A 27,541-nucleotide genomic window follows, 5' to 3' on the forward strand; every position below is an offset into this window, starting at 1 on the left:
ATTTTACATGAAAATGAGATTTATTTATCAAAACTGTGCTAATTAACAAACTTTTTAAGATGTGAAATTATAAATATCTCCCATTCATAATACCTGCCTGTTCATACCACGTCAAGGAAAATGAGAAGACAAATTTATCTGTAGAGGTTCACTTTGAACAACTCTTGGCTCATAATTGTCCAATTTTGAAGGCAACAGGATAAGATATTTTCAAATGGCTGTTATTCTGGTATTCTGGCTCCTGTGGACTGATTACATACATTAAATATGTACCTCCAATGGATCACCATAGATGCAATTGTTCATGAGATATCGAGACAAGCTCCCTCAGAGCCATCAGCATGAAGCAGCTCAATGAGTGTTAGAGTTGCCACACTGATGAACAAGAACAATTTTAGCAGAGACAGGAAAGCTTATCTGCAAAGCGTTTTTATTTCAGCAGGTTGGACACTAACTCCATCTGCATTCAGAACATTGTTTAAATGGAAATATTTAAGCAGAAACTAACTCCCTGGCATTCATAAGCCCAGGTGGGTGGCTTCTAAAAAAACAAGTTCAGTAATTAGCTAAAGTCAAAACTGAAAGAACTGCTGTGAATTAGAAAGAAAAACAGAAGTTGCTGGAAAAGCTCAGCATGTTTAGCAGCATCTGTGAAGAGAAATCAGAGTAGATGTTTTGGGTCTGGTGACCCTTCCTCAGAATTAGTTAAAGCCATGTGGTTTCTAAGAAATGTCTTGTTAACGAAAATGCACCAATATCCAAAGTGACCTTTTGTTTTTATTTCAAAACGTACAGGTATGCACAATGCTAGAAAAAAAATCCATCTTCTGTAATCCTTCAAATCTCAAATTTTTCAAAAATTTACATGTGAAATCTTCATATCATCTGAACCTTTGGCGAAAATGGAATGCCGAAGTGTAGACAACATAAACAGTATATTAAAAACATGTAATCACTTATTCCCATTCACTCTTTACACGTAACCTATATATTTATTTCAGATATCTTCTTGGTACTTGCATGGTTGACAAAGCATTGCAGGGCAAAACAATGTTTATCTGATAAGGCTGTAATAACAAATTCTACTGGATCACCTAGAATTTTGATTTTTGTATTTTTCTGTAAGGCGAGGCTGGGAGGGAAGACATTGGAACAGCAATGGCAGGAGTTACTGGGAATAATTTGGGAAGCACAGGAGGAATTCATCCCAAGGAAGAAGAAACATATCAAAGGAAGAGCAAGGTAACCTGGCTTACATGGGAAGTCAGGGACAGCATAAAAGCAAAAGAAATAGCATACAATATGGTGAGTGGACATTGGACAGCTGGAAAATGAGACTGGAAAAGTAGTAATGGAGTACAAAGAAATAGTGGAGAAGCTAATGAGATTCTTTGCATGAGCTTTCACAGTGGAAGATACCAGCAACATATCAGAACTTCAAGAGAGTCAGGGGGTAGAGGTGAGTGCAGTGGTCATCATTAAGGAGAGGATGCTGAGGAAGCTGAAAGGTTTGTAAGTGGATAAATGACCTGGACCGGATAGACTACACCCTAGAGTAATGAAGGAGTCAGCTGAGGAATTGTGGATGCATTGGCGGTGATCTTTTAGAAATCACTGTTTCAGTAAAGGTCCCAGAGGACTAGAAAATGGCTAATGTAACACACCTTTTTCAGAAGGGAGGCAGAAAACAGGAAACTGTAGGCCAATTAGCATGACCTCATTGTTAAGATATTAGATTCCATTATTCAGGATAAAATTGTGGAATATTTGGAAGTTCATGGTAAAATAGGGCTGAGTCAGCATGGCTTCATTAAGTGGTGGTTATGCCCGACGAATCTGTTAGGATTCTTCGGGGAGGCAATGTTTAAGTTAGACAAAGGAGAGCCAGTGAACATGTCTCTTTGTAGTTTGAGAAGGCCTTTGACAAGGTACTGCACTGGAGGCTGCTAAATAAGGTATAGCATTCAAGGTAAGGTACTGCAATGGATAGAGGATTGGCTGATTAGAAGAAGGAGTCCTTTTCAGGAAGGCAGCTGGTGATTAGTGGAGTTCCACAACGTATTAGGACCACAATTATTCATGTCATAAGTTAATGATCAGGATGAAGGAACTGAGGGCATTGTTGCTAAATTTGTAGATTACACAAAGGTAGGTGGACGAATAGGTAACTTGTTGAAGCTGGAAGGCATGGCCAGTCTAGGAGAATGTGCAAGGAAGTGGCAGATGGAATATAATATGCGGAGATATCAGGTTATGCAATTTGCTAGGAAGAATAGAAGCATAGTCTACTTTCTAAATGGGATAAGGTGTTGAAAATCTGAAGCACAAAGGGACTTGGGTGTCCTAGTTCGGCATCCTCTTAAGGTTAACATGTAGGTTCAGTTGGCAGTTGGAAAGGCAAATGCAGTGTTAACATTTATTTGTGGGCTAGAATACAAGAGCAGAGATGTACAGGTAAGGCTGCTTAAGGCTCTAGTCAGACTATGTTTGGAATATAGTGAGCAGTGTGGGTCCCGTATCTAAGGGAGGGATGTATTGGTATTTGAGGGGGTCCAGAGGAGGTTTACAACAATGATCCTGGAAATAAAGGGCTTGTTATATGAGAAGCAGTTGAAGTCTCTGGGTCTGTACCCGATGGAGTTTAGAAGGATGAAGGGGTAGCTCATTGAAAATTACAGAATACTGTGAGGCCTGAATAGAATGGATGTAGAGAAGATGTTTCCATTTGTAGGGGAGACTATGACTCGAGGGCACAGTCTCAGAGTTAAGGAACGATCCTTTAGAACCAAGATAAGGAGGAATTTCTTCAGCGAGAGGATGGTGAATCCATGGAACTCATTGCTGTAGAGGGCTGTGGTTGCCTCGTGCTTGAGGATATTTAAGTTTAATGGATAGTTCTTGATTGGTAAATGGGCCAAGGATTAGTGGGAGATGGCAGGAGAATGTGGCAGAGAAACACATCATCAATGATCGATTGGAAATGCTGACTCAATGGGCTGAATGGCCTAATTCTGCTCCTATGTTTTATGCACATTATCTTATGTGGCAAATGCCATGAGATTCTTGGACACCACAGACTTTACTTTGAAAGTTGGGACATAATTTTAAAATGCGTTTTTTTGCTAGGTATCCCTGCAGTCAAGAGGATGGTGTGTGGTCTAACATGCCAAAAACACACCACTAACTTGACCTCTTCATCTCAACTCACTGTTGGGAAATCAAAATTCCATATCCTGCCTAACTAAATTATGCCACATGTCTTGTTTCTTGCTTTTGCAAGCTTCACAAAATCTCCCCTGTCTTTACAAATTGAAATTAATTTCCTTGCTTCTAATCTATTTTCTGTGATTTATATTCTTTGTATTGAATGCAACTACTTTCTGTCCACATGTTGTCTAAAGTGTTACGAAAGAATCAGCTACAATAATCCTTGCATAATCTCACTGACACCTATTTGGGACTTCTCATCATTTTGATGAAGTTTCATTCATAACCTTCTTTGTATTTTCTGGTGTGGCCAACTTCCAGTTCCTCTCATTAGCTTAACTCAATTTCACATCTTTCTATTTCATGGACACCCTGTTTGTATCACATTAGAAACCTTGTTGACAACAAATGATTGGCTTTCTTATGTGCAGATCCTTGATTGTCCCTGTTTTAAAGGTTATTGTTATGCTTGCAGTTGTTGTTATGCTTGCCACTTTTCAATGCTGGGACATTAACTTAGTTCTGACAATCCTCAGAGATAATGACAAGAATGTGACCAGTTGACCAATTAATGCCTTGTTTTCTTCTTACTGTTTATAACCAACTCATCTAAAATTCTGATTGCAGTTCCTGCAATTAGCCTTGAGTGTATTTTTGAACTGGAGTTCAGCCTCCATGCTGTCAAAATTATTACTGTTCTCTGTGAATACAGAAGGAAAAAAGCTTATTGTATATCATGTACTATATCACTTTTACGGACTGAACTTCCCCATTGTGGAGGGGAACATCATTGGAACCTCTTCCTGCGGTGAATTGCCTTTTGCTATTTGCCACAGCAAATGAGAATTGTTCTGATGCTGGCTGTGAGATCTTTGAATTTGCTTATAACATGCTGCTTTGTTGCTTGGTATGCATACTTTACCAAATTGTAGCTACAAACAGGTGGGCCCCTCATGTTTAGGTTTATTCCTTGGTTGGGGTTCAGTTTCGCTCAGTTGGCTGGGTGGTTGGTTTACGAAGTAGTGTGATGCCAGTAGCATGGCTTCACTTGCCATTACTGGCTCAAGTTACCATGAAAGACTGTCCTTCTCACCCTCTCCCTTTGCCTGAGGTATGGTAGTCCTCAGATTAGATCCGTCACCAGTCTCATCTCTCTCTTTCTCTAATGAGAGTACAGCCCTAACATCTGGTAAGACTGTAGCAATTTGCCTTGAATCCTTGGCTAGATCTCAATGGTAGAGTGTTGTGCTGGATAATGAGACGGTGGGTTGCAGTTGAGTGCAATTCTGCTGCAAGTGGCCCGCTGCATCATATGGATGCAAATTTGCATAGTTAGATCTGTTCTCACTGTTGTCCAATCATTGCACTGTAGTGCCACAGTGAATGATGAATTTAAGTATAAAGATGAAACTTTTTGAACAAGTACTAAGTGGTCGTCATTTTTACCAATTGTTATGGTGGTAAATCTGAACAATTGAAGACTTATGGACATTTCTAACTTTTAATTCCAAAATGTGATTTTTATCCACAGTAAATCAAGACTCCCTATACAAATTTACTATTGTCTAGCAAAGCCCTGTGTGGGAGCTAAGGTATACCACACCTATATGGTTTCAAGGAAACTTTAAATTGAAAGAAGGAAGCATATAAGGGAGAGATAAAGTCAAGCTGGCTATCTCACCTGTTCTCAGCAAAAAACCTCCTCTTGCAGCTTTTTTCTGTGCTCAAAACAAAGGATTAAGAACTGGCTGTAACTCTGGTCTGTGTGTGCTAATGAAAAGGTGCTCGTGAACTAAGGTATATTCACCTTGGTTTGAGTGGTAGTGTGTCAAGAAAGGCACAGTTAAAGAACGACTACCCATTCACCCCAGCAATTCAGATAAAAAGATGGTGTAACTCTGAATGCTAGAAGCCAACTTTCAAACAAATTCAAAATGAGTTAGGCCAACCAGGGGAATCTCTCACTTTGAGGCTGTTAGCTGACTACCATCAAAATGAAATAGGGGAAAGGAGTTTCAAAGAAAAGCTAGAAATCCCAAAACTGACTTCAATTATCACAGTTCCAATATCCATACTCCCCAAATCACCCAGAGAGCTTGATCAGATATCTGCTATCTTTTGTCTTTTATTAGACTCATTTCATATTCCTATTTTTAATGCGTATGTGTTATGTTATTTCTTTTAACATTTAGTAACTAATAAATATACTCTTTTGTGAACTGACAAAAACCTGGCTACATTGATTATTTTTTAAAATTAAAATTTATTTTTTCTGGGCAACAGGCATCCGTGAGGAAGGGAGCCCTTTTAAATTAACTTTGTTGAGACAAATCAAGGCAGGTGAATAAATATAGGGAGCCAGTTTACTCCTCCTTGTTCTGAAGTTTACTGATTTGCGGTATGAATCAATTAGCATCTGAAGCCATGAGACTTCATGTGGTCTACTGTCAATGTTGTGATAAATGTTGTCCTCTGCTGTGAACTTTTCAGTAATAACTGTCGCAAAGGCACCAAGAGCCTCAGACCTTCCAAACTCACAACCACTTCCATTGACAGGACAAGGGCAGCAGATACATGGGAACACCACCACCTGAAGATCGCCTCCAAGTCACTTACTATCCTGGCTTGGAAATATATTGCCATAACTTCACTGTCACTGAGTCAAAATCCTGGGATTCCCTTCAAAGGGCATTCTGACTCTATTTACAACAAATGACTTCTCACGGTTTGAGAAGGCAGCTCACCAGAACCTTCTCAAGGGCAACTAGAGGCAGGCAATAAATGCTGACCAGCCAGTGATGCCCACATCCCATGGGTGAATAAAAAAAAGGTTTAAATACTTAAGTATTTTTTTTTTGACCATTGCCTATTGGTTGATCCTTTCCTTTCATTTTCAGGGATCATCCATTATTTCTAAGAATTATCTTTTTGCTAGATTAATTATAAAGTGTATTGTGTATTAAATGCTTGTCAAATTGCTTATATTCTTGACTAGTGGTTATTGAGATTGGTGAAAAGGTCATGTCCAATATTAACAGTAATGATGGTGAAGGTGTCAGCACTTGCTAGTTTAACTCTTCTTGATCTGATAGCAACTTCTGGAATTGGCTTGCACAGTTAAATGTGAAAAACCTGATGTGATTGTCAGTGATTTTACAGAACCTGCTGTTCAAGTCTTTTTCAAAATACAAGCTGGTAGATTTCACTGAACACATTAATTTGCCAATTTAAGTGACTGGATTCACTATAGAAATATTGATTAAAATCCTTTCTTTATCTGCAAAATTAATACTGCCTATGTGGAATATGAAATGTCTCCATTATGATAATAGCAGTTGCTTTCCAGTTTATTATTGTAGTTTATGCTTTAGTTACATGTTCATGTCCAATCAGTTCTATCACTCTGAAAATTTGAACCACAATTTTGAGGATAATTGCTATTGTTTACTGTGTGACTGCAATTTGTGAGAAGAGTTGAATGTAATTGGCTGCATGATCTGTTTGATGACATCATTGTGGCTTGACACTTGGCAGTCCCCTTGACTTAATGCCAAATTCTTATGGACCTCCGGAAAGGAGAAATCTGCATCCTAACTTGTTAGATCTCTACGGGTGGCGTTCTTCAGTGGTGAGTGTAATTACAATGCCATAGACTATGAAATCCAGTTCAAAACTGAGGATGAGTTCAAAGATTGGTTTAAAAAATATGTGTGCTGGAGAAGTCCGAAAAATTTCATTTCAGATTTTGTTTGTTTTCTTTTTTATTCATTCTTGGGATTTGGGCATTGTTGGCTGGCTCAGCATTGATTGTCTGCAAGGCTAATGGATTGTTGGCCCTTATATCAAAAGGGTTGGATTATATTAGGGAAGTCTCACTGCAATTATAACAAGCTGCTTGTGAGACCACATTTGGAGTACTGTGGGCAGTTTTGTTTTCCTAATTTAAGGAAAGATATTGTTGCATTGGAGGCAGTTCAGAGAAAATTCACTAGGATGAACCTTGGTGTGGAGGAATTGTTTTATGAGCAAAGGCTTAACAGTTTGAGATTCTACTCACTAAAGTTTAGAAGAATGAGTGGTAATCTCATTGAAGCATGTGGGATCTTAAGGGGCTTGACAGAGTCAATACTGAGAGGATGTTTCATTTCAGGGAAGAGTCTAGGACCAGAAGACATAGTCTCAGAAGAAAGGGGTGCCAGACTGAGATAAGGAGGAATTTTGTTTCTCAGATCCTTTGGAATTCCTTGCCACAGACAGTCCTTGTATATATTTAGGGATGAGATGGTTGGAATCTTGATCTGTCAGGGAATCAAGGGTTACGGGGAAAGGACATCAAAGTAATGTGTAGAATTTTAGATCAGCCATGGTTATGTTGAGTGGTGGAACAGGCTTGAGGGACTGATTAGCTTACTCCTGTCCCTATTTCGTCGGGCTTTATAATCTTATCCTAGTTGTCCTTGAGAAGGTAGTGGTGAACGATCGCTATCCAAGTTTTGAATTGCGGGCACAAATCTTCAGTACTGTTGCTGGAATACTATTAGGCCTCATAGCCTTTGCACTTTGATCTTATGTAGAGTGAATTGAATCAGCTGATGACTGACATCTGTAATGCTGGGGACCTCTGGACAAGGCTGAGATAGGTCATCCACTTTACACTTCTGGCTGAAGATTGCTGTAAATGCTTAGAACATAGAACATAGAACATAAAACAATACAGCACAGAACAGGCCCTTCGGCCCACGATGTTGTGCCGAACATCTATCCTAGATTAAGCACCCATCCATGTACCTATCCAATTGCCGCTTAAAGGTCGTCAATGATTCTGACTCTACCACTGCCACGGGCAGCGCATTCCATGCCCCCACCACTCTCTGGGTAAAGAACCCACCCCTGACATCTCCCCTATACCTTCCACCCTTCACCTTAAATTTATGTCCCCTTGTAATACTCTGTTGTACCCGGGGAAAATGTTTCTGACTGTCTACTCTATCTATTCCTCTGATCATCTTATAAACCTCTATCAAGTCACCCCTCATCCTTCGCCGTTCCAACGAGAAAAGGCCGAGAACTCTCAACCTGTCCTCGTACGACCTATTCTCCATTCCAGGCAGCATCCTGGTAAATCCTCTCTGCACCCTCTCCAAAGCTTCCACATCTTTCCTAAAGTGAGGCGACCAGAACTGCACACAGTACTCCAAATGTGGCCTAACCAAAGTCCTGTACAGCTGCAACATCACTTCACGACTCTTGAATTCAATCCCTCTGCTAATGAACGCCAATACACCATAGGCCCCCTTACAAGCTCTATCCACCTGAGTGGCAACTTTCAAAGATCTATGTACATAGACCCCAAGATCCCTCTGTTCCTCCACCTGACTAAGAACTCTACCGTTAACCCTGTACTCCGCATTCTTATTTGTTCTTCCAGAATGGACAACCTCACACTTGGCAGGGTTGAACTCCATCTGCCACTCCTCAGCCCAGCTCTGCATTATATCCAAGTCCCTCTGCAGCCGACAACAGCCCTCCTCACTGTCCACAACTCCACCAATCTTCGGTATCATCTGCAAATTTACTGACCCACCCTTCGACTCCCTCATCCAAGTCATTAATAAAAATTACAAACAGCAGAGGACCCAGAACTGATCCCTGCGGAACTCCACTTGTAACTGGGCTCCAGGCTGAATATTTACCATCTACCACCACTCTCTGACTTCGACCAGTTAGCCAGTTTTCAATCCAATTGGCCAAGTTTCCCTCTATCCCATGCCTCCTGACTTTCCGCATAAGCCTACCATGGGGAACCTTATCAAATGCCTTACTAAAATCCATGTACACTACATCCACTGCTCTACACTCATCCACATGCTTGGTCACCTCCTCAAAGAATTCAATAAGACTTGGAAGGCAAGACCTACCCTTCACAAATCCGTGCTGGCTGTCCCTAATCAAGCAGTGTCTTTCCAGATACTCATAAATCCTATCCCTCAGTACCCTTTCCATTACTTTGCCTACCACAGAAGTAAGACTAACTGGCCTGTAATTCCCGGGGTTATCCCTATTCCCTTTTTTGAACAGGGGCACAACATTTGCTACTCTCCAGTCCCCTGGTACCACCCCCGTTGACAGTGAAGACGAAAAGATCATTGCCAACGGTACTGCAATTTCCTCTCTTGCTTCCCACATAATCCTAGGATATATCCCGTCAGGCCCGGGGGACTTGTCTATCCTCAAGTTGTTCAAAATGTCCAACACATCTTCCTTCCTAACAAGTATCTCTTCTAGCTTACCAGTCCGTTTCACACTCTCCTCTTCAACAATACGGTCCCTCTCGTTCGTAAATACTGAAGAAAAGTACTCGTTCAAGACCTCTCCTATCTCTTCCGACTCAATACACAATCTCCCACTACTGTCCTTGATCGGACCTACCCTCGTTCTCGTCATTCTCATATTTCTCACATACGCATAAAATGCCTTGGGGTTATCCTTGATCCTATCCGCCAAGGATTTTTCATGCCCTCTCTTAGCTCTCCTAATCCCTTTCTTCAGGTCCCTTCTGGCTATCCTGTATCCCTCCACTGCTCTGTCTGAACCCTGTTTCCTCAACCTTATGTAAGCCTCCTTCTTCCTCTTTACTAGACATTCAACCTCCCTCGTCAACCAAGGCTCCCTCACACGACCATTTCTTTCCTGCCTGATAGGTACATACATATCAAGGACGTGTCGTATCTGCTCCTTGAAAAAGTTCCACATTTTCACCACATTTTTCCCTGACAGCCTATGCTCCCAACTTATGCTCCTCAAATCCTGTCTTACAGCATCATAATTTCCCTTCCCCCAATTGTAAAATCTACCCTGTTGTGCGCACCTATCTCTCTCCATGACCAAGGTGAAAGCCACAGAATTGTGGTCACCATCACCAAAATGTTCACCCACTAACAAGCCCATCACTTGTCCCGACTCATTACCGAGTACCAAATCCAATATGGCCTCCCCTCTGGTTGGACAATCTACATACTGAGTTAGAAAAGCTTCCTGGACACACTGCACAAACACCGCCCCATCCAATCTACTTGATCTAAAGAGCTTCCAATCAATATTTGGGAAGTTGAAGTCACCCATGACTACAACCCTGTGGCTTCTGCACCTTTCCAAAATCTGTTTCCCAATCTGTTCCTCCACATCTCTGCTGCTATTGGGGGGCCTATAGTAAACACCCAACAAGGTGACTGCACCTTTCCTATTTCTGACTTCAGCCCATACTACCTCCAAAGGCAGATCCCCCTCAAACTTCCTTTCTGTAGCCGTTATACCATTTCTAATGAGGCTTCTGCCTCATCTTTTGCACTGATGTGCTGGTCCCCCTATAATTGAGGATGGGGATATTTATAGAGTCTCCTCCTCCAATGTTTAATTGTTTATCATTATTCACAATTAGATTTTGCAGGTCTGAGATCTGATTCGTTGGTTGTGGAATCACGTAGCTCGATCTAACACTTGCTGCTTATGCTTGTGGTAAAGGATTCATTTTGATTTGTAGCTTCACAAAGTTGACACCTCACTTTTAGGTATGCCAGGTGCTGTTCCTGCCAAACTCTGCATTGAACTGCAGTTGATCCCCTGGCTAGATGGTAATTGTAAAGATGGGTATATGTCAGGCCATGAAATTGCAGATTGTGTTGGAATATAATTTTGCTACTGTTGATGGCCCACTGTACCTCATGGGTGCCCTGCCTTGAATTGCTGATTCTGTCCGATGTAGGGGAGTGATAGTGTCACACAATGCAAATAAAGCATTATCAGTACGGTGGGACTGTGTCTCCACAAAGACTGTGTGGTGCTACTCTTACCGATACTATCATGGACAAATTCATCTGAAGCAGATTGGTGGGGATAGGGTGAAGTAAATATTTCTCTCGTTGGTTCTGTCACTACCTGCTGCAGATTCAGTCCTGTAGGACTGACCAGCTTGATCAGTCGTGCTACTGCTAAGCCACTCTTGGTGATGGATGTGGAAATTCCCCCACTCTGACTACAATCCGTGTCTTTGCCACCCTCAGTGATTCCTCCAAGTGTTGCTCAATATAAATGAACACTGAGTCATCAGCTGAGTGAGGACAGTATGTGGTAATCAGCAGGAGGTTTATTTGCCCTTGTTTGACCTGACGCCATATAACTTCATGGTGCTCAGAGTCAATGTTGAGAACTCCTAAGGCAACTCATTCTCAACTGTATGCCACTGTGCCACACCCTTGATAGGTCTGTTCTGCTGATGGGTCAGGACAAATCTAGGAATTGGCATTTGTGACATCTTTTTACCTCAACACCATCCTGTCTCCCTTAGTCCACGAACTCCTCACCTACGTTCCACTGCTCATGTCTCATCTACACCATGGACATCCAGTCCCTATACACATCGATCCACCATGATGAAGATCTCTAAGCCCTCCATTTCTTCCTCTCACGCTGTCCCAACCAGTATCCTTCCACCGACACCTTTATCCGCCTTGCTGAACTAGTCCTCATCTTCAACAACTTCTCCTTCCAATCCTCCCACTAGCTATGGGCTAGCTATGGGCACCCGCATGGGACCCAGCTATGACTGCCTGTTTGTCGGCTACGTGGAACAGTTCATCTTCTGCAGTTGCTGTTGCACCAACCTCCACCTGTTCCTCCGCTACATTGGTGCCACCTTGTGCTTCCATGAGGAGGTTGAACAGTTCATCAACTTTGCCAAACCTTCCATCCTGACCTCAAATTCACCTGGATGATCTTAGACACCTCCCTCCCCTTCCTGGACCTCTTCATCAGCATCTCCGGCAACCGACTAGCCACAGACATCTACTACAAATCTACCGACTAGCACAGCTGCCTAGATTACACCTCGTCCCTGCCTACCTACTGTAAAAACGCCATCCCTTATTCCCAATTCCTCCGCCTCCATCGCATCTGTTCCCATGATGACCAGTTTCACCTCAGAAAGTCTCAGATGGCCTCCTTCCAAGATTGCATCTTCCCTTTCCTCTAGTGCATCTCCTCCACTTCCAGCACCACTGCCATTGAACCCCACCCTTCCAAACACAACATGGACAGAGCCCTCTTGGTCCTCACCTTTCACCCCACTGACCTCTGCATACATCACATCATCCTCTGCCTCCTCCAAACGGACCCCACTACCATAGATATATTTCCCTCCCCAGCCCTATTAGTGTTCCAGACAGACCATTCCCTCAACGACTCCCTCGTCAGGTCCACGTCCCCCGCCAGTCCGCACCCCACTCTGGTTCCTTTCCCTGCTACAACAGGAAGTGCAAAACCTGCGCCCATGCCACTCCCCTCACCTCCGTCCAAGGCCTTAAGGAATTCTACCAATGTCATCTACTGCATCCATTGCACCCAGTGTGGTTTCCTCTAAATTGGGACGCCTTCTTGCTGATTGTTTCAGAGAACATCTCTGGGACACCAGCACCCACCAACCCCACTGGCCCGTGGCTGAAAACTTCAAGTCCCCCTCCCACTCTGTCAAAAACATGCAGGTCCTGGGTCTCCTCCACCAGCAAACCGTTACCACCTGATGCCTGGAGTAGCAACGCTTCATATTCCACCTCATATCCCAGCAACCATATGGGATAAATGTGGATTTCAACAACTTCCTCATTTCCCCTCCCCCCACATTATCCCAGTCCCAAGCCTCCAACTCAGCACCCCCCTCCTGACCTGTCCATCACTCCCTCTTCTGATCTATCACCTTCTCCCTCACCTTTATCCACCTATCGCTTTCTCAGCTACCTTCCCCCCAAACCTACCCCCCCTCCCATTTATCTCTCAGCCCCAAGCCCACAAGCCTCATTCCTGATGAAGAGCTTATGCCCAAAATGTCGATTATCCTGCTCCTCGGATGCTGCCTGACCTGCTGTGCTTTCCCAGCAACACGCACTCGACTCTGATCTCCAGCTCTCCGCATTTGTGACATTGTGATTCCCTGTTTTGGGAATAGACATTGATGTTAATAAGGGGGACTTTGCAGGGTCAACAGAGCTGTTTTTGCTATTGTTGCTGCCAGTGCTTAGGTGCTTCCTGGTGATCCATCTGGTTTAATTCCTTTTTTCAGATTTTGTTGCACTTGTTAAAGTTAAATGGCCATTTCACAGAGCGGTTTCGAGTTAACTATATGACTGTGGGTCTGGAGTCACATGTAGGCAAGACCAGGTAAAGACAGCAATTTCCAGATGGGTTTTTCTGACATTCAGCCATGGTTTCATGGTCATCATTAGAGTTCACCAGATTTTTATTATTCTATTCAAATTCTACCATCTGCCACAGTGGAATTCAAACCTGGGTATCTAGAACAGATTAATGGTCTGTGATAATACCCTAGGCAATCACCTTCCCTTGCCTAGGACGTTTTACTTTCCATTGGAGCTACATGCATAGTTTTTGTCTCCTTATTTGAAAAAAAGATATAATCGCTATTGTTGCAGTTCATAGAAGTTCACTTGACTCAATCCTGTGATGAAAGACTTACCTAATCAAAAATGTTTCAATAGATCAGGCATACATTTCCATTGGAGTTTAGAAGAATGAGAGGTGATCGCACTGAAACATACAAGTTCTTGATGGAACTGAATGGATATGTTTCTGCTTGTGTGGAGACTAAAACTAGATGATAGTTTAAGAATAAACACAATCCCTTTTAAGATAGCAATAACATTATGTTTCTCTTGAGTTTCACCAGAGTATTTAATGCTCTTTCCCAGAAGGTAGTAATTTTAAAGGTGGTCTTACTAAGTCTAGCCTGACTTAGTAAGATTTTTGAAACATAAGTCAACTGTTATTTAGTACAATCAGGAAAGTTGTCCACCCCTTTCATTGCCTGAGCTACACTATCCAATTTTTGATCTCACTCTGGGTACACAGTGATGCTGAACTATATGTGGTTTAGTGTTGAATGTTTGGAACACCATCACCTGCAAGTTCTCCTCCAAGCCACTCTCCATCCTGACTTGGAAATCTATTGCTGTTCCTTCAGTGTTGTTGGGTTAACATCCTGGAATTCCCTCCTGAATAGCTTTGTGGGTATACCTAAAGCAAATGGACTACAGTGGTTCAAGAAGGCAGCACATGATACATTTCTCCAAGGCAACTTAGGAGAGGCAATAAACGCTAGGACAGCTAGCCATGCCAACATCTCATGAGTGAATTAAAAAATCATAGTACATACCTCATTGCTATAAGTATGCATGGGGATTGCTTAGCTCTGTTGGCTGGATGACTTATTGGCAATGCAAAGTAATGCCTTCAGCATTGGTTCAAGTTCTGCACTGTGTGAGGTTACCATAAAAGACTCTCTTTTTCAATCTCTCCTCCCACTTCAGGTTAAATCACCACCAGTTGTCTCTCTTGATTGAAAGCCCCAGTGGTCTGGAAAATCTATGACGACTTTACCTTTGCTTTACAAGTATATACACAGGACCAGCAATTGGCCTCCTGATTGGAAGAGTCTGCACTTGGGGAATCAATTCACTAAATAAGGTCTGCTCATGACTTCAGTGGTTGAGCAGTCCACTCCTCCCTAATCATTGATCATGCTGACCATTTGAAGCTCCTAGTATATATTGTGTAAAGTATGACACTCATACCGCTACTCACTCCCCTATAGGATGTCAGTGTTGTTTCATAAAAGTTCAACTTTTGATAAGAGAATATAGTTTTACAGACTATCCATAACCTTCTGAAAGTTGAACAGTCTCAGTTCTTGTTCAGTCCTGACCTAATTCCTCCATTATACATAATTGCACAGTTAAATTACTCAACGGACACAATGGAGATGATAGCACCATGAAGATTTAGATGTGGGTTTGATTTAGATTTATTGTTACATGTGAATAAAAAATACTGTGAAAAATGTTTTTTCATGCATTATATGCAAAGTGTTGCCACACTCTGGTGCCTTTTTTAATAATGCAAGATATTCCTCCTCTGCTACTCCTCCAATCACTGCTTGACTTCAGCCAGAATCGGTGAAATGGGCTCCAGAGTCTCAGCTATGGGCTTCCACCACTACCACAATTGTTGCTGAACTTCTAATCCAGTGAGCAGGATAAAGCTTTGAAATGTGGGTTCAAGACCCTTCACATATGTCGGCAGAATTTAAATTCAATTAATAAAATAAGTTGGAATTCGGTAATCTTCGAATCCTTACAGTGTGGAAGCAGGCAGTTTGGCTCATCGAATCCACAGTGACCCTGCCAGACCCACTCCCCTACCCTATCCCAAATCTACCTAACTTACACTTCCCTGAACACTATGGGCAATTTAGTATGGTCAATCCACCGAAACCTGCACATGTTGTCCTCATTTGTCATCATATGCCCACATGTGTCCTAAGATCCACAAATTATGGTAGACTTCTGACTGCCTTCTGAAATGGCTGACCTGGATAATGAGAGATAGGCAATAAATGTTGGTTGGCTCAGCTGGCAATGCTCATTTCCCAAGTTGAATCAAAAAAATTACAGGACAAATTTGAGTTCAACCACTAAGGTGGCACATGGTGATATTATTCATTTACCTATGTATGTTTTGTATTTGTCACTTATCCAAGAGGATATTTTATCACTCCCAAATCACATTCGCTGTGACATCTGAATGGGGAAAGTGTGTAGCCTAAGAACACTGGACACACTAACTGCCTTCTCTACATAGATGCTGCCAGATTTGCTGAGATTTCCAAGTGGTATTTGTTATATTTCTGATTTCCAGCATTGGCAATTCTTTGCCTATTTAGAATAGTACTGAAGACATGCATTCCAGAACTTGCCATGCCCCTAGCCAACTGCTCTAGCGCAGTTACAACACTGGCACCTATCTGCAAATTGTCCAGGTATATCCTTTACACAAAAGAAAGCAGGACAAATCTAACCTGGCCAATTTCAGCCCCATCAATCTACTCTCTGTCATTAATAAAGTAATGGAAAACATTGTCAACAGGGCTATCAAGCAGCAAATGCTTAGCAAAATCCTGCTCACTGCTGCTCTGTTTGAGTTCAGCCTTGGTTCAAACTTGGACAAAAGTGTTGAACTCCAGAGATGAGGTGAGAATGACTGCCCTTAACATCAAGGCTGCAATTCACCTAGTGTGACACCAAGGTGCCTTAGCAAAACTAAAACAATACAAATTAGCAATAATCTTCTGCTGTTTGGAGCAAAAACCAGCATGAAGAAAGATGGTTTTGGTTGTTGGAGGTCAGTCATCTCAGCTCCAGAACATCCCTGCAGGAGTTCCTCAGAGTAGTGACCTCAGCCCTACCATCCTCACTTGCTCATCAATAATCTTTCCTCCACGATAAAGTTGGAAGTGAGATGTTCCCCAATGGTTGCACAGTGTTCAACATCATTCGTGAAACATAGAACATTACAGCACACTACAGGCCCTTTGGACCTTGATGTTGTGCCAACCTGTGAAACCAATCTGAAGCCCATCTAACCTACACTATTCCATTATCATCCAGATGTTTATCCAATGACCATTTATATACCTTTAAATTTAGTGAGTCTACATTCCATGCCCTTACTACCCTCTGAGTAAAGAACCTACCTCTGACATCTGTCCTATACCTATCACCCCTCAATTTAAAGCTATGTCCCCTACTGCTAGCCACCACCATCTGAGGAAAAAGGCTCTCACAGTACACCCTATCTAATCCTGAAATCATCTTGTATGTCTCTATTAAGTCACCTCTCAAACTTCTGTCTAATGAAAACAGTCTCAAATCCCTCAGCCTTTCCTCATAAGACCTTCACTCCATACCAGGCAACATCCTGGTAAATCCCCCTCCTTCTCTAATGCGGCAACCAAAACTGCATGCAATACTCCAAGTGCGGCTGCACCAGGGTTTTATACAGCTGCAGCATGACCTCATTGCTCCAAAACTCAATCCCTCTACCAATAAAAGCTACCAATAAAGAAGTGTATGTCTTCTCAAAAACCCTATCAACCAGGATGGCAACTTTGAGGGATCTATGCACATGGGACACCGAGATCTTTCTGCTTGTCCACCATACCAAGAATCTTACCATTAGCCCAGTACTTTGTATTCATGTTACTCCTTCCAAAATGAATTATCTCACACGTTTCTGCATTCAACTCTATATGCCACCTCTTAGCCCAGCACTGCAGCTTATCTATGTTCCTCTGTAACTCACAACATCCTTCGGCACTATCCACAGCTCTGCCTAACCTAGTGGAATCTGCAAGTTTACTAACCCATCCTTTTATGCCCTCATCCAGGTCATTCATAAAAATGACAAACAGCAGTGGTCCCAAAACAGATCCTTGCAGCACAGCACTGGTAACCGAAATCTAGGATGAACATTTCACACCAACCACCACCCTCTGTCTTCTTACAGCTATCCAATGTCTGATCCAAACCGCTAGATCACTCTCAGTCCTATACCTCTGTATTTTCTGCAATAGCCTACCAGGGGGAACCTTATCAAAAGCTTTACTGAAATCCATATACACACATTAACTGCTTTACCCTCATCCACCTGTTTGGTCATCTTCTCAAAGAACTCAGTAAAGTTTGTGAGGCAAGACCTACCTACCCTTCACAAAACCGTGTTAACTATCCCTAATCAAATTATTCCTTTCAAGATAATTATAAATCCTACCTCTTATAATCCGTTCCAACGCTTCACCCATAACCAAAGTAAGGCTCACTGATCTATAATTTCCAGGGTTGTCTCTACTCCCCTTCTTGAACAAGGGGACAACATGTGCAATCCTCCGGTCTTCTGGAACTATTCCTGTTGACAATAATGGCATGAAGATCAAAGCCAAAGGCTGTTCAATCTCCTCCCCAGCTTCCCAGAGAATCCTAGGATAGACGCCTTCTGGCCAGGGACTTATCTATTTTCACACTTTCCAGAATTGCTAAAACCTCCTCCTTATGAACCTCAATCCTGTCTAGTCTAATAGCCTGTATCTCAATATTTTCCTAGACAAGATTATCTTTCATTTATATTCATTTAGCACTTCTCCTATCTCCTCGGATGCAACACACAACTTCCCACTTCTGTCCTTTACTGGCCCTAATCTTTTTTTATTCCTGACATACCTATAGAAAGCTTTAGGGTTTTCCTCGATCCTACCTGCCAAAGACTCCTCATGTCCCCTCCCGGCTCCTTTTAGCTCTCTCTTTTGGTTCTTCCTGGCTAAATTGTATCTCTCATGTGCTCTGGCTGAGCATTCACCTTTGCATAAGCCTCCTTCTTTCTCTTGACAAGAGATTCAACTTGATTAGTGAACCACATTTCCCGCGATTGACCAATTCCTCCCTGCCTGACAGGTACGTACTTATCAAGGACATGCACTAAGTGTTCCTTGAACAAGCTCCACATTTCAGTTGTGCCCATCCTCTGTAGTTTCCTTCCCCATCCTATGCATCCTAAATCTTGCCTAATCGCCTCATAATCCTTCAGTTTTGATATGATCCCTGTATAAGCGAACAAAGACATGGACAATATCCAAACTTGGGCTGATAAGTGACACATAACAAGGCCACACAAGTACAAAGCAAACACTCTCTAACAAGAGAAAATCTAACTATCACCCCCATTGCATTCAAAGGTATTGCCAGCGCTAAACCTCCCCCCTAAACATCCTGGGGTTAGCATTGACCAAAAACTGAACTGGCCCAGACACGCACTGCAAAAGCAGGGCAGAGGCTGGGAGTACTACAGTGCATACCTCACTTTGTGACTCCTCAATATCTATCCACAATCAACAAGGCACAAGTCTAGAGTGTGATGAAATACTCCCCTCTTGCTTAGATGAGTGTTACTCCATCACTTAAGAAGGTTGACAGCATCTGGGTCAAACAAACCGCTTGATTGATACTATATCCACAAACATGCATTCCCTCCAGCACTGACTGACAGTAATGTGTACCTGCACCAAATATCCTGCAGCAGTTCAAGATGAAAGCTTGCACCACCTTCTCTCAGGCCATTAGGGATGGGCAACAAATGCTGGCTCAGCTGAGGAAGTCTGACCTTTTATCCAGCACCTCCTCACCCCTTTCCCTGTCAATTACCTCACCACCACATTCATTTGTTCACCTCATTCATTCACTCATCCATTAAATAGCATTCATTAAAGGGCTGACAGTTAGCAGAAAACAGCCGCTAATAGCTTAAAAATAGCACGTGTCCTCTCTTCCTGAACTTGGTTCTGAGGGAGTTCCCTAAGTGACACTGCTGTGCATTTCTGTGATGGCTGGGATTGGAACTTCCTGCAGTAATACAGTTTTGGGAAAATCTTCACTTGTATGTTGCATTGCTACTATTTGGAAGATTCAGCTCAAGTTTTGTGACATTTACTAATCTGGAAAACTTTAGGAAGCATAAAGAATGTTAAACCTCTTTCTCAAAGCTCTATGTAAATGTAAACTTTCTAATCACTGACTATCAATCAAAGATGTGAATTTTTCTCCTTGATTTCAATATCAAACTTATCTGCTTTTAATGTCAAAAAATCAAAATAAGACAAGGAAAGTAATAAGGAACTGCAACTTATGTTTTTTGGTGTTGGCAATTTTGAGCGTTTCATGGAAAGTTTGACTTTCTTCCCTTGACTTTACTGAGGACTGCTGACAGCTATGATAAGCTGCTTGGCTTTGAATCTATGCTAAATAACATGGTAAGACAGAAGTACTGTGAGCTTTTAAGCTTTGTCTGAGTGGAGCCAAGTGCAAAAAGACAAGGCAAGGATACTGTGAGCATTCAGATAAGCTGAAGGTGAATGAGTGCGAAGAGACCAAATGAGCAGCCCAGAACAACAGCCTGGTCCAATCCTTGAGCTGGGTGCCTGGTCCTGAGCACTGATTGTCTTTGCAGCAGCCTTTTAGTTCTGGTTGCTGGTGCATCCTAAAGTGCGGTAACGTGAAGAAGTGTCCTGTAGGTGAATTGGGGAGGTACCATGAGAGTCTCGAGAGTCTGCCAGCTGTCAGATACCACTGTCTGTGGATGTGGGTTGAGTGCAGAAGGTGCCTTGGAGCGTACCCAGCGATATTGTTGCCAGATATCCATAATTGCAATCTGGAGAATCAAACAGTGAACTGGAGTTTCTAGGCATCTGCTACGACTTTCTTGTCAGAAATTCTCATCAACTAGTTTCCTCATGGCAATTGGGAGATAGGAAGCTGCATATTAATGGGATAAAATGTGCAGTTAATGAGGCTGTTAATGCATAATAATCCCTGTTAATAGGCATCTCGCTACTGCACAGTGAGAGTATTATCTTGATGTGCAGAATTCTGTCTGAAAATGCAATGGGTGCTCCCGATGTTAAGAAAGGCCTCACTGGAACTTCTCATGCAATTCTCCCAGATTTCCTACTTTCACATTGTTCAGGGTCTGATAAGATTCCGCCCTCTGCATCTATTTCTGACTATATCCCCTTGATTGCCAGCAATTAGTCTGAAATACTGAAACATCTTAATTATAATGTAAAAAAAATGCATGACTAACTTTTGTGTAGGTAGCATTCTGCCTGTCATTTGAGATTATCAGACTTTAAGAAATAGGAACTGGAGTCGGCTGTTCAGGTTGTTCGGCTCCTTCAGCCTGCTCTGCCTTTCCATAGGATCACGGATGATCTTCGTTGTTCTGCATTGTTACATATTTTTTATAAATACTCAAAAATACTGGTGTTAAGTAGGTTCAGAAACCTTGTTTGAATTGTCAGAGTTCAACAATGAACTCAGATGAGAAAATATGGAGAATTCATAAGTATTGTTTCAGTTCGAGAGAAAATATATTGTTGTTGGAAGGGGTTAAATCCTGTTTTCAGGAGCTGAAAGGGTGGAATGCTCAGATTGTGTACCCAGTCATATGAATGCAACTATTGTCCTAAATGGTCCCTGGTTAATTCAAACAAAATGGATTTGCTGCCAAAGCAATTGGCAGTTTACCTAATTGCATTGTCAATATTCCGTGTTGTTGTTGCCATTTAAAGAGAGTCTGCACACCTTATTGAGAGAGAAACTTCACAGTGGGCTACTGTAACTGGATTGTGAATAAAGACAGTTAGAGTAGAAGATGCAGCAATCTCTATTTTCTCCTGAATCTGCGTGGAAGTACTTTTGATCGAGGGTGGTAGCAGGAGAAGAGACATTTTCTAACCATCAGGTACTGGTTACTGATATCAGATGCTGCCCTCTCCCTTGACTGAAGTCTGCTGACAATTCCTGATGAAGGGTTCCGCTTGAAACATCAATTCTCCTGCTCCTCGGATGCTGCCTGACCAGCTGTGCTTTTCCGTCACCACACTCTTCAACTATGATAAGCTGCCTGGCTTTGAGTTTGCACTAAACAGGAAGGTCAAACTGAAATTCTCTGTTCCTTTAAGCTCAGTCTGGGTGGGATCAAGTGCAAAAAGGCAAGGCAAAGATACTGTAACATCCAGCTAAGTTGGAGGTAAGTGGGTGCTAGGAGAACAAGTGAATAGCCCTAAGATGCAGGCTGGTCCAATCTTTGAGCTGGAAATCTATATCAAGGTAGACTAATCACACAAGTGCACAGTGGCTAAATTCCTTCCCAGCAGTTGACTGCAGTACCATAAAGAGGTCAATGACTTCAATGATGGTTATAATCTTCCTAATGCATATCTCATCATTGCTTGCTGACCTAGCACATTACATCACCTCTGCTCCACTCTCTTCCAATCATTCTAGAGAACTTCACACCGCCTACCCATATGCCATTATGCTGCACCAACTCCTCACACCTGTTTTGTGCTTTAGATAAACCACTGTATTATGAGCTGAATGAGAATGCTAGAATGTAGCAATCTTTTTGCATTAAGAGTGGTATTTCTTTTATAAATATGATTGCACCCCCTGATTTTTTTTCTCTGTGTAGCCAAATGGCTTGAACAACAGAACTGATCAACAGCTGCCCATCATACTAGCAACCAAGAAATAGAAATAATAGTAACTTACAAAAAAAGTCAGGTTAACGAAAGAAAATGTCCACCTCTTGAAAAGTGAAATTATGCAAGCATGATTGATTAATTGTTGCATAACAGAAAATGTACTGAAATCTTTGTTTAGTAATTCCTTTAATCCACTGAATCAACCTCGATACAGTATAGTAACAGTTAAAACAGTAAGTTTAGATATTGTTGCAATCCAGTTGGAAAGAATGGGTTGGAAGTTATGTTCCAGTGTTCCTCGCATCATCACAAAAGTGAAAATAACCAATTTAATGACAAGTGTGGGTAATTTGCCCAACTGACCACTTTCTAAGAGGAACACATACTAATCTTTATCAATAAACAAAAAAAAACAATTTATAACAAACTTATCCTTTAACATGTGGAAAACTAATTATTAATGGGTTTTTAAAACTTAAACTACAGTAGTAGTTTAATCTTAAAATCCAAATAATCCATTCACAGATAGGATGGACAAGACTGATGAGATAAGCCATTTTGAAAGAATATAATTGGCGAGAAATGTAGCGAAAGAGGTGATTTTCTTACAATTCCTTTGCATTTTGGCAATAACATTCCATTGTTTTCAACTGTGATTGTCCTTATTTTGGATGATTAGTGTACCCAGAGTCTTTGATTTTTTTTCTCTTAGCAGAGTCTTTGGTATTTATTTTTACAGAGGGATAGAGATGTCTGGTTTGCTTTCAGTCCTTTAGAGGTCTCAGTTCTATTGCTCTCTTCTCAGTTATGTGTCAAGACTGCTACTTAAACCTAATTCAAAAGCTGCTGCTGGGCAGTTTTTTCCCCCAACCCAAAGATATCTAGTGTTGGCTAGCCTAACAAAAGTATCAAATGCAGTTTTTCCAAATGTTGTGAACACCGCACAGTTCCACTTTTCAAGTTAGAAAAAAAATTGATTCTTTCTCTCAATATAGCAGTCCAAACTTCCATTTCAATTTGTATTCCAAATAATGTATTTGTATACCTTACAAGATTACATAAGTTGAAAATATATTGTAATAATTACTCAGTGCCTTGAGCATTAGAATTGAGAGACTGCCATGCCTATCTCTTTGCAATTTATAATAGATGTAATATTCTTATCACTGCAGGTGAATTATTTATCACATATAAAATCTTAGCTCGCTAATTGTTTAATTATAGTAGATGAAAGTTTTTTTCATAAAACTCTGAGCTGTTCGGTGATATAGTAAATCCAACACTGCAGTGATGCATGGGCATGAGGCACTAAAGTTTAACAGCTGTTGTTTGTACTTCCCTTAAAAGTTCTTTTAGGCTGAATTGATAACTTCAAATTCAAGAGTTTGTTTGTATGATTTGGTGGTTAGGTGTGTTTGATTGATATACCTAATTAGAGAAGTAATTTTCATTGTGGATGTGAGAATTGCACATAACCAGAGAGATCTTGGAGAAGAATGCACAAATGTTTTTCCATCCAATATCTGAAAGTCAATCCACTTTTGAATTAAATAATTATCTCATGTATACTTGAGAAATTTGGCTGAATATTTATTTTGACTAACTGGTAACATTTGGCAGACTCAGTTACTGCAGCAATAATGAAGAGAATGCTAAGCAAAACTCTGTCAAAACTGTTTAGTTGATAGACACTAATAGTCATGAATATTGTTGCAAAAAGGGAGTGAGATATTCACAGACCCAAACCCTGAAATGCAATTGGCGATAGAACATACATTCTGAACATACATTCTGATAAATGTGCAAATTTTCAGATACATAGCAGCATTTTATATTCACAAGCTATCGATAACTTTCCTTTAATCTCTAATAAAATTAATTAATTGTCAAAATGATTTGAAGACAAAAAACGCATTTTAATAGCTTTATTCAGATATAATTTAAACTAAGTATATCTTTACCAGAATTCATCTGTTGGCTTCAGCTTAGGCAAGTCATTATAAAACTGATATGTTGCACTGTTTGAGCCAGAAGCTTGCCAACTATTATTTTAATTGTGAGTAGCTCTGATAGAAAACCAAATTGCCAGAAATCACTGTTAACAATGGCTTACTATGAGAGTGGAGTGCTCTGGTTAATTGTTTAATTGCTCACTACCATCCATGACTGGACATCACAGGACATCAAAACTAAGATTTTATATGTTGATATTGGGATAGCTGAGCTGTCTATAACATGACACCTCCCACCAACTCCCACAGCTACCTGGACTACACCTCGTCCCACACTGCCTCCTGTAAAAATGCTATCTCTTATTTCCAATTCCTCCGCCTCCGCCACAACTGCTCCTAGGAGGATCAGTTCCACCACAGAACTCACCAGATGGCCTCCTTCTTTAATGACCACAATTTTCCCCTCCCACATGGTTGATGATGCCCTCCAGCTCATATCATCCACTTCACATCCTCTGCCCTTGAGGCTCACCCCTCCAACCACAACAAGGATAGTACCCCCAGTCCTCTCCTTCCACCTCATCAACCTCCGTATACATCACATCATCCTACGCAATTTCTGCCACCTACAAACAGACCCTACCACCAGAGATATATTTCACTCCCAACCCCATCCGCTTTCCATAAAGACCATTCTCTCCACAACTCCCTTGTCAGGTCCATCCCCCCCACCAACCCACCCTCCCCTCCCAGCTCCTTCCCATGAAACCGCAAGAATTGCAAAACCTGCTCCCACACCTCTGCCCCACCTCTGTCCAAGGCCGCAAAGGAGCCTTCCACATCCATCAAAATTTCACCTGCACTTCCACACATGTCATTTACTGTATCCGTTGTTCCTGATGCAGTCTCCTCTACATTGGGGAGACAGGACCTCAACTCGGAGAGAGCTTCAGAGAACATTTCTGGAACACCTGCGCCAACCAACCCCACTGATCCATGGTTGAACACTTCAACTCCCCATCCCACTCCACCAAAGACATGCAGGTCCTAGGCCTAAGTGGCCTCACTCCTGATGAAGGGCTTTTGCCTGAAACATCGACTGTCCTACTCCTCGGATGCTACCTGACCTGCTGTGCTTTTCCAGCATCACACTCTCGACTCTAAGCTCCAGCATCTGTAGTCCTCACTTTCGCCATGCTGCTCTGATTGTTGAGTATGCAAATAGTCCTGTGTTGTAGCTTCACCAGGTTTGTAATTATCCTTAAATTTACCCTTGATACTTCTCATAGCATGGTTCATTGAGTCAGGCTTAATAACCTGGCTTGGCGGTGATTATAGTGTAGATAAAAACAAGGACTGCAGGTGCTGGAAACCAGAGTCTAGATTAGAGTGGTGCTAGAAAAGCACAGCAGGTCAGGCAGCATCCGAGGAGCAGGAGTGTGTGTGGTATGACAAGCCATGATATTACAGGTTGTCCTTACATACAATTCTAGTGCAGCTCAATGGCTGGTCACTTTTGAGTAGTGAGGTTTGTTTTGAAACCCTTCAGTAGGATGATAATCATAACAGGAGAAAGTGAGGACTGCAGATGCTGAGGTCAGAGCTGGAAATGTGTTGCTGGGAAAGCGCAGCAGGTCAGGCAGCATCCAAGGAGCAGGAGAATCGACGTTTCAGGCGTGAGCCCTTCTTCATGAACCCGAAGAAGGGCTCACGCCCGAAACATCGACTCTCCTGCTCCTTGGATGTTGCCTGACCTGCTGCGCTTTCCCAGCAACACATTTTCATCTTTAATCAGTGATGATCATAACACACAGGACAGAGGAGTACTGTGCACTTGTTACTCTAAATGATACTATAGTGGAAAAATGCATCTGCAACAAATAAATTGGTCAGTGACAGGAGAAGTAGGCTTTCTTTCGTCTTCTCTAGCATTCTTTTACAGTCCAGTCTAGTATATGTTCTTTAAGGCTCTGCCTGCTCGGTCAGTGATACTTAGTTTTAGGCATTGAAGTTTCCCACCTAGAGTGTGGCTCTGCCTCCCTTGGTCCTGCTTCCAATTCCAACTTGCAGAAGTACAGACTTATCAGCTGAAGGAGGGCTGGAGGTGGTAAATGATAGGTGATTTCCTTTCCCATGTTTGACCTGATGCCATGAGACTTCCTGAGATTGGAACTCAATGTTGAGGTCTCTTAGATTTGATCCCTCGATGATACATCCCTTTGCTACTACTGCCTGCTGGATCTGCTCTGCCATGGGAGAGGATATTAGTATGGATGGTGTTGGAGAAGTGTGGAGCATTTTAATACTCAAAGAATCATACCTTAGAACCAATGTCAGGTGTTACTTGACAAGTTCGTGGGACAACTGTCACAATTATGGTGCATATTCCCACATGTTAATGAGGAGAATATTGCCCCAGTTGACAGGACAGGGTGTGACTAAGTTAATGCTGGGCAGTCTGTATTTGACCTTGTTGTAGCAATTTGATAGAATTGTTTGTTTACTGGGCCTTTTCAGAGGTCAGCTAAAAGTCAAGCAGTTTGCTGTAGATCTGGAGTTACATGTAGAGCAGATCTTGGAAGGACATCAATTTATTCCTTAAAACAATTAGTGAAATGTTTCCAACACATTTGTAGTTTCAGGATAATAATTAAAGTTGGTGGTTTTTTTTGCAGGCTAGAGGGGAATCTGTAAATGGATTTCCAGAAGGCATTCGACAAGCTATCTTACAAAAGGTAAGTTAAATGATAGGAGTTGAAAATGTATTGCTGGAAAAGCGCAGCAGGTCAGGCAGCATCCAAGGAACAGGAGATTCGACGTTTCGGGCATAAGCCCTTCTTCACCTGATTGTGAGCCTTTGGAACACCTTGCCACAGAGAACTTGTGTATATTTAAGACCGAGATAGAAAGACTCATGATCAGCAGCTTTCTATCCATTGACTTCATCTATAAGTCCCACTTCCTCACGAAAGGAAGCAAGATATCCTGAAAATAAGAGGGAGCAGATTTAGGACTGAGTTGAGAAGGAACTTCTTCACTGAATGGATTGTGAATTCCCTGCCTAAAGAAGCAGTCAGGGCTACCTCATTGAATGTTTATAAGGCAAAGACAGATTTTTGAACAGTAAAGGAGCGGGTGGGTAAGTGGAGCTGAGTCCATGAAGAGATCAGCTAGGGTCTTATTGAATTGTGGAGCAGGCTGAACGGGCAAGATAGCCTACTCCTTCTCCTATTTCTTAAGTTCTTATGTTTTTCACATAATCAAAGATGCCTCCTGATTATACTGTTTTCCACTCTCTTCAGTTGGCCAGAAGATATAAAAGTTTGAGTGCATGTCCAAATAGCTTCAAGAACTTTCCCGTTGTTATCAGACTTGAATGGACCTCACAAATGATAACTCTGATCTCTCTTTGCACCTTCTCTGCAGCTGTAACACTGTATTCTGC

At 41.8% G+C, this 27,541-nt stretch overlaps 1 protein-coding gene across 1 annotated transcript in view; it reads left to right on the forward strand.

Moving 5' to 3' along the window:
- The window catches only part of LOC132815299 (uncharacterized), a 103,881-nt gene extending 77,041 nt beyond the window's left edge, over window positions 1–26,840 (forward strand). Inside the window, exon 6 of the mRNA XM_060824143.1 lies at window positions 26,772–26,840. Within this exon, the coding sequence (XP_060680126.1) occupies window positions 26,772–26,840 (69 nt within the window). The remainder of the gene's footprint in view (window positions 1–26,771) is intronic.
- Window positions 26,841–27,541: the final 701 nt, after the last annotated feature.

Source organism: Hemiscyllium ocellatum, chromosome 4, assembly GCF_020745735.1.
Source record: "Hemiscyllium ocellatum isolate sHemOce1 chromosome 4, sHemOce1.pat.X.cur, whole genome shotgun sequence".
Lineage (NCBI taxonomy): Eukaryota > Metazoa > Chordata > Chondrichthyes > Orectolobiformes > Hemiscylliidae > Hemiscyllium > Hemiscyllium ocellatum.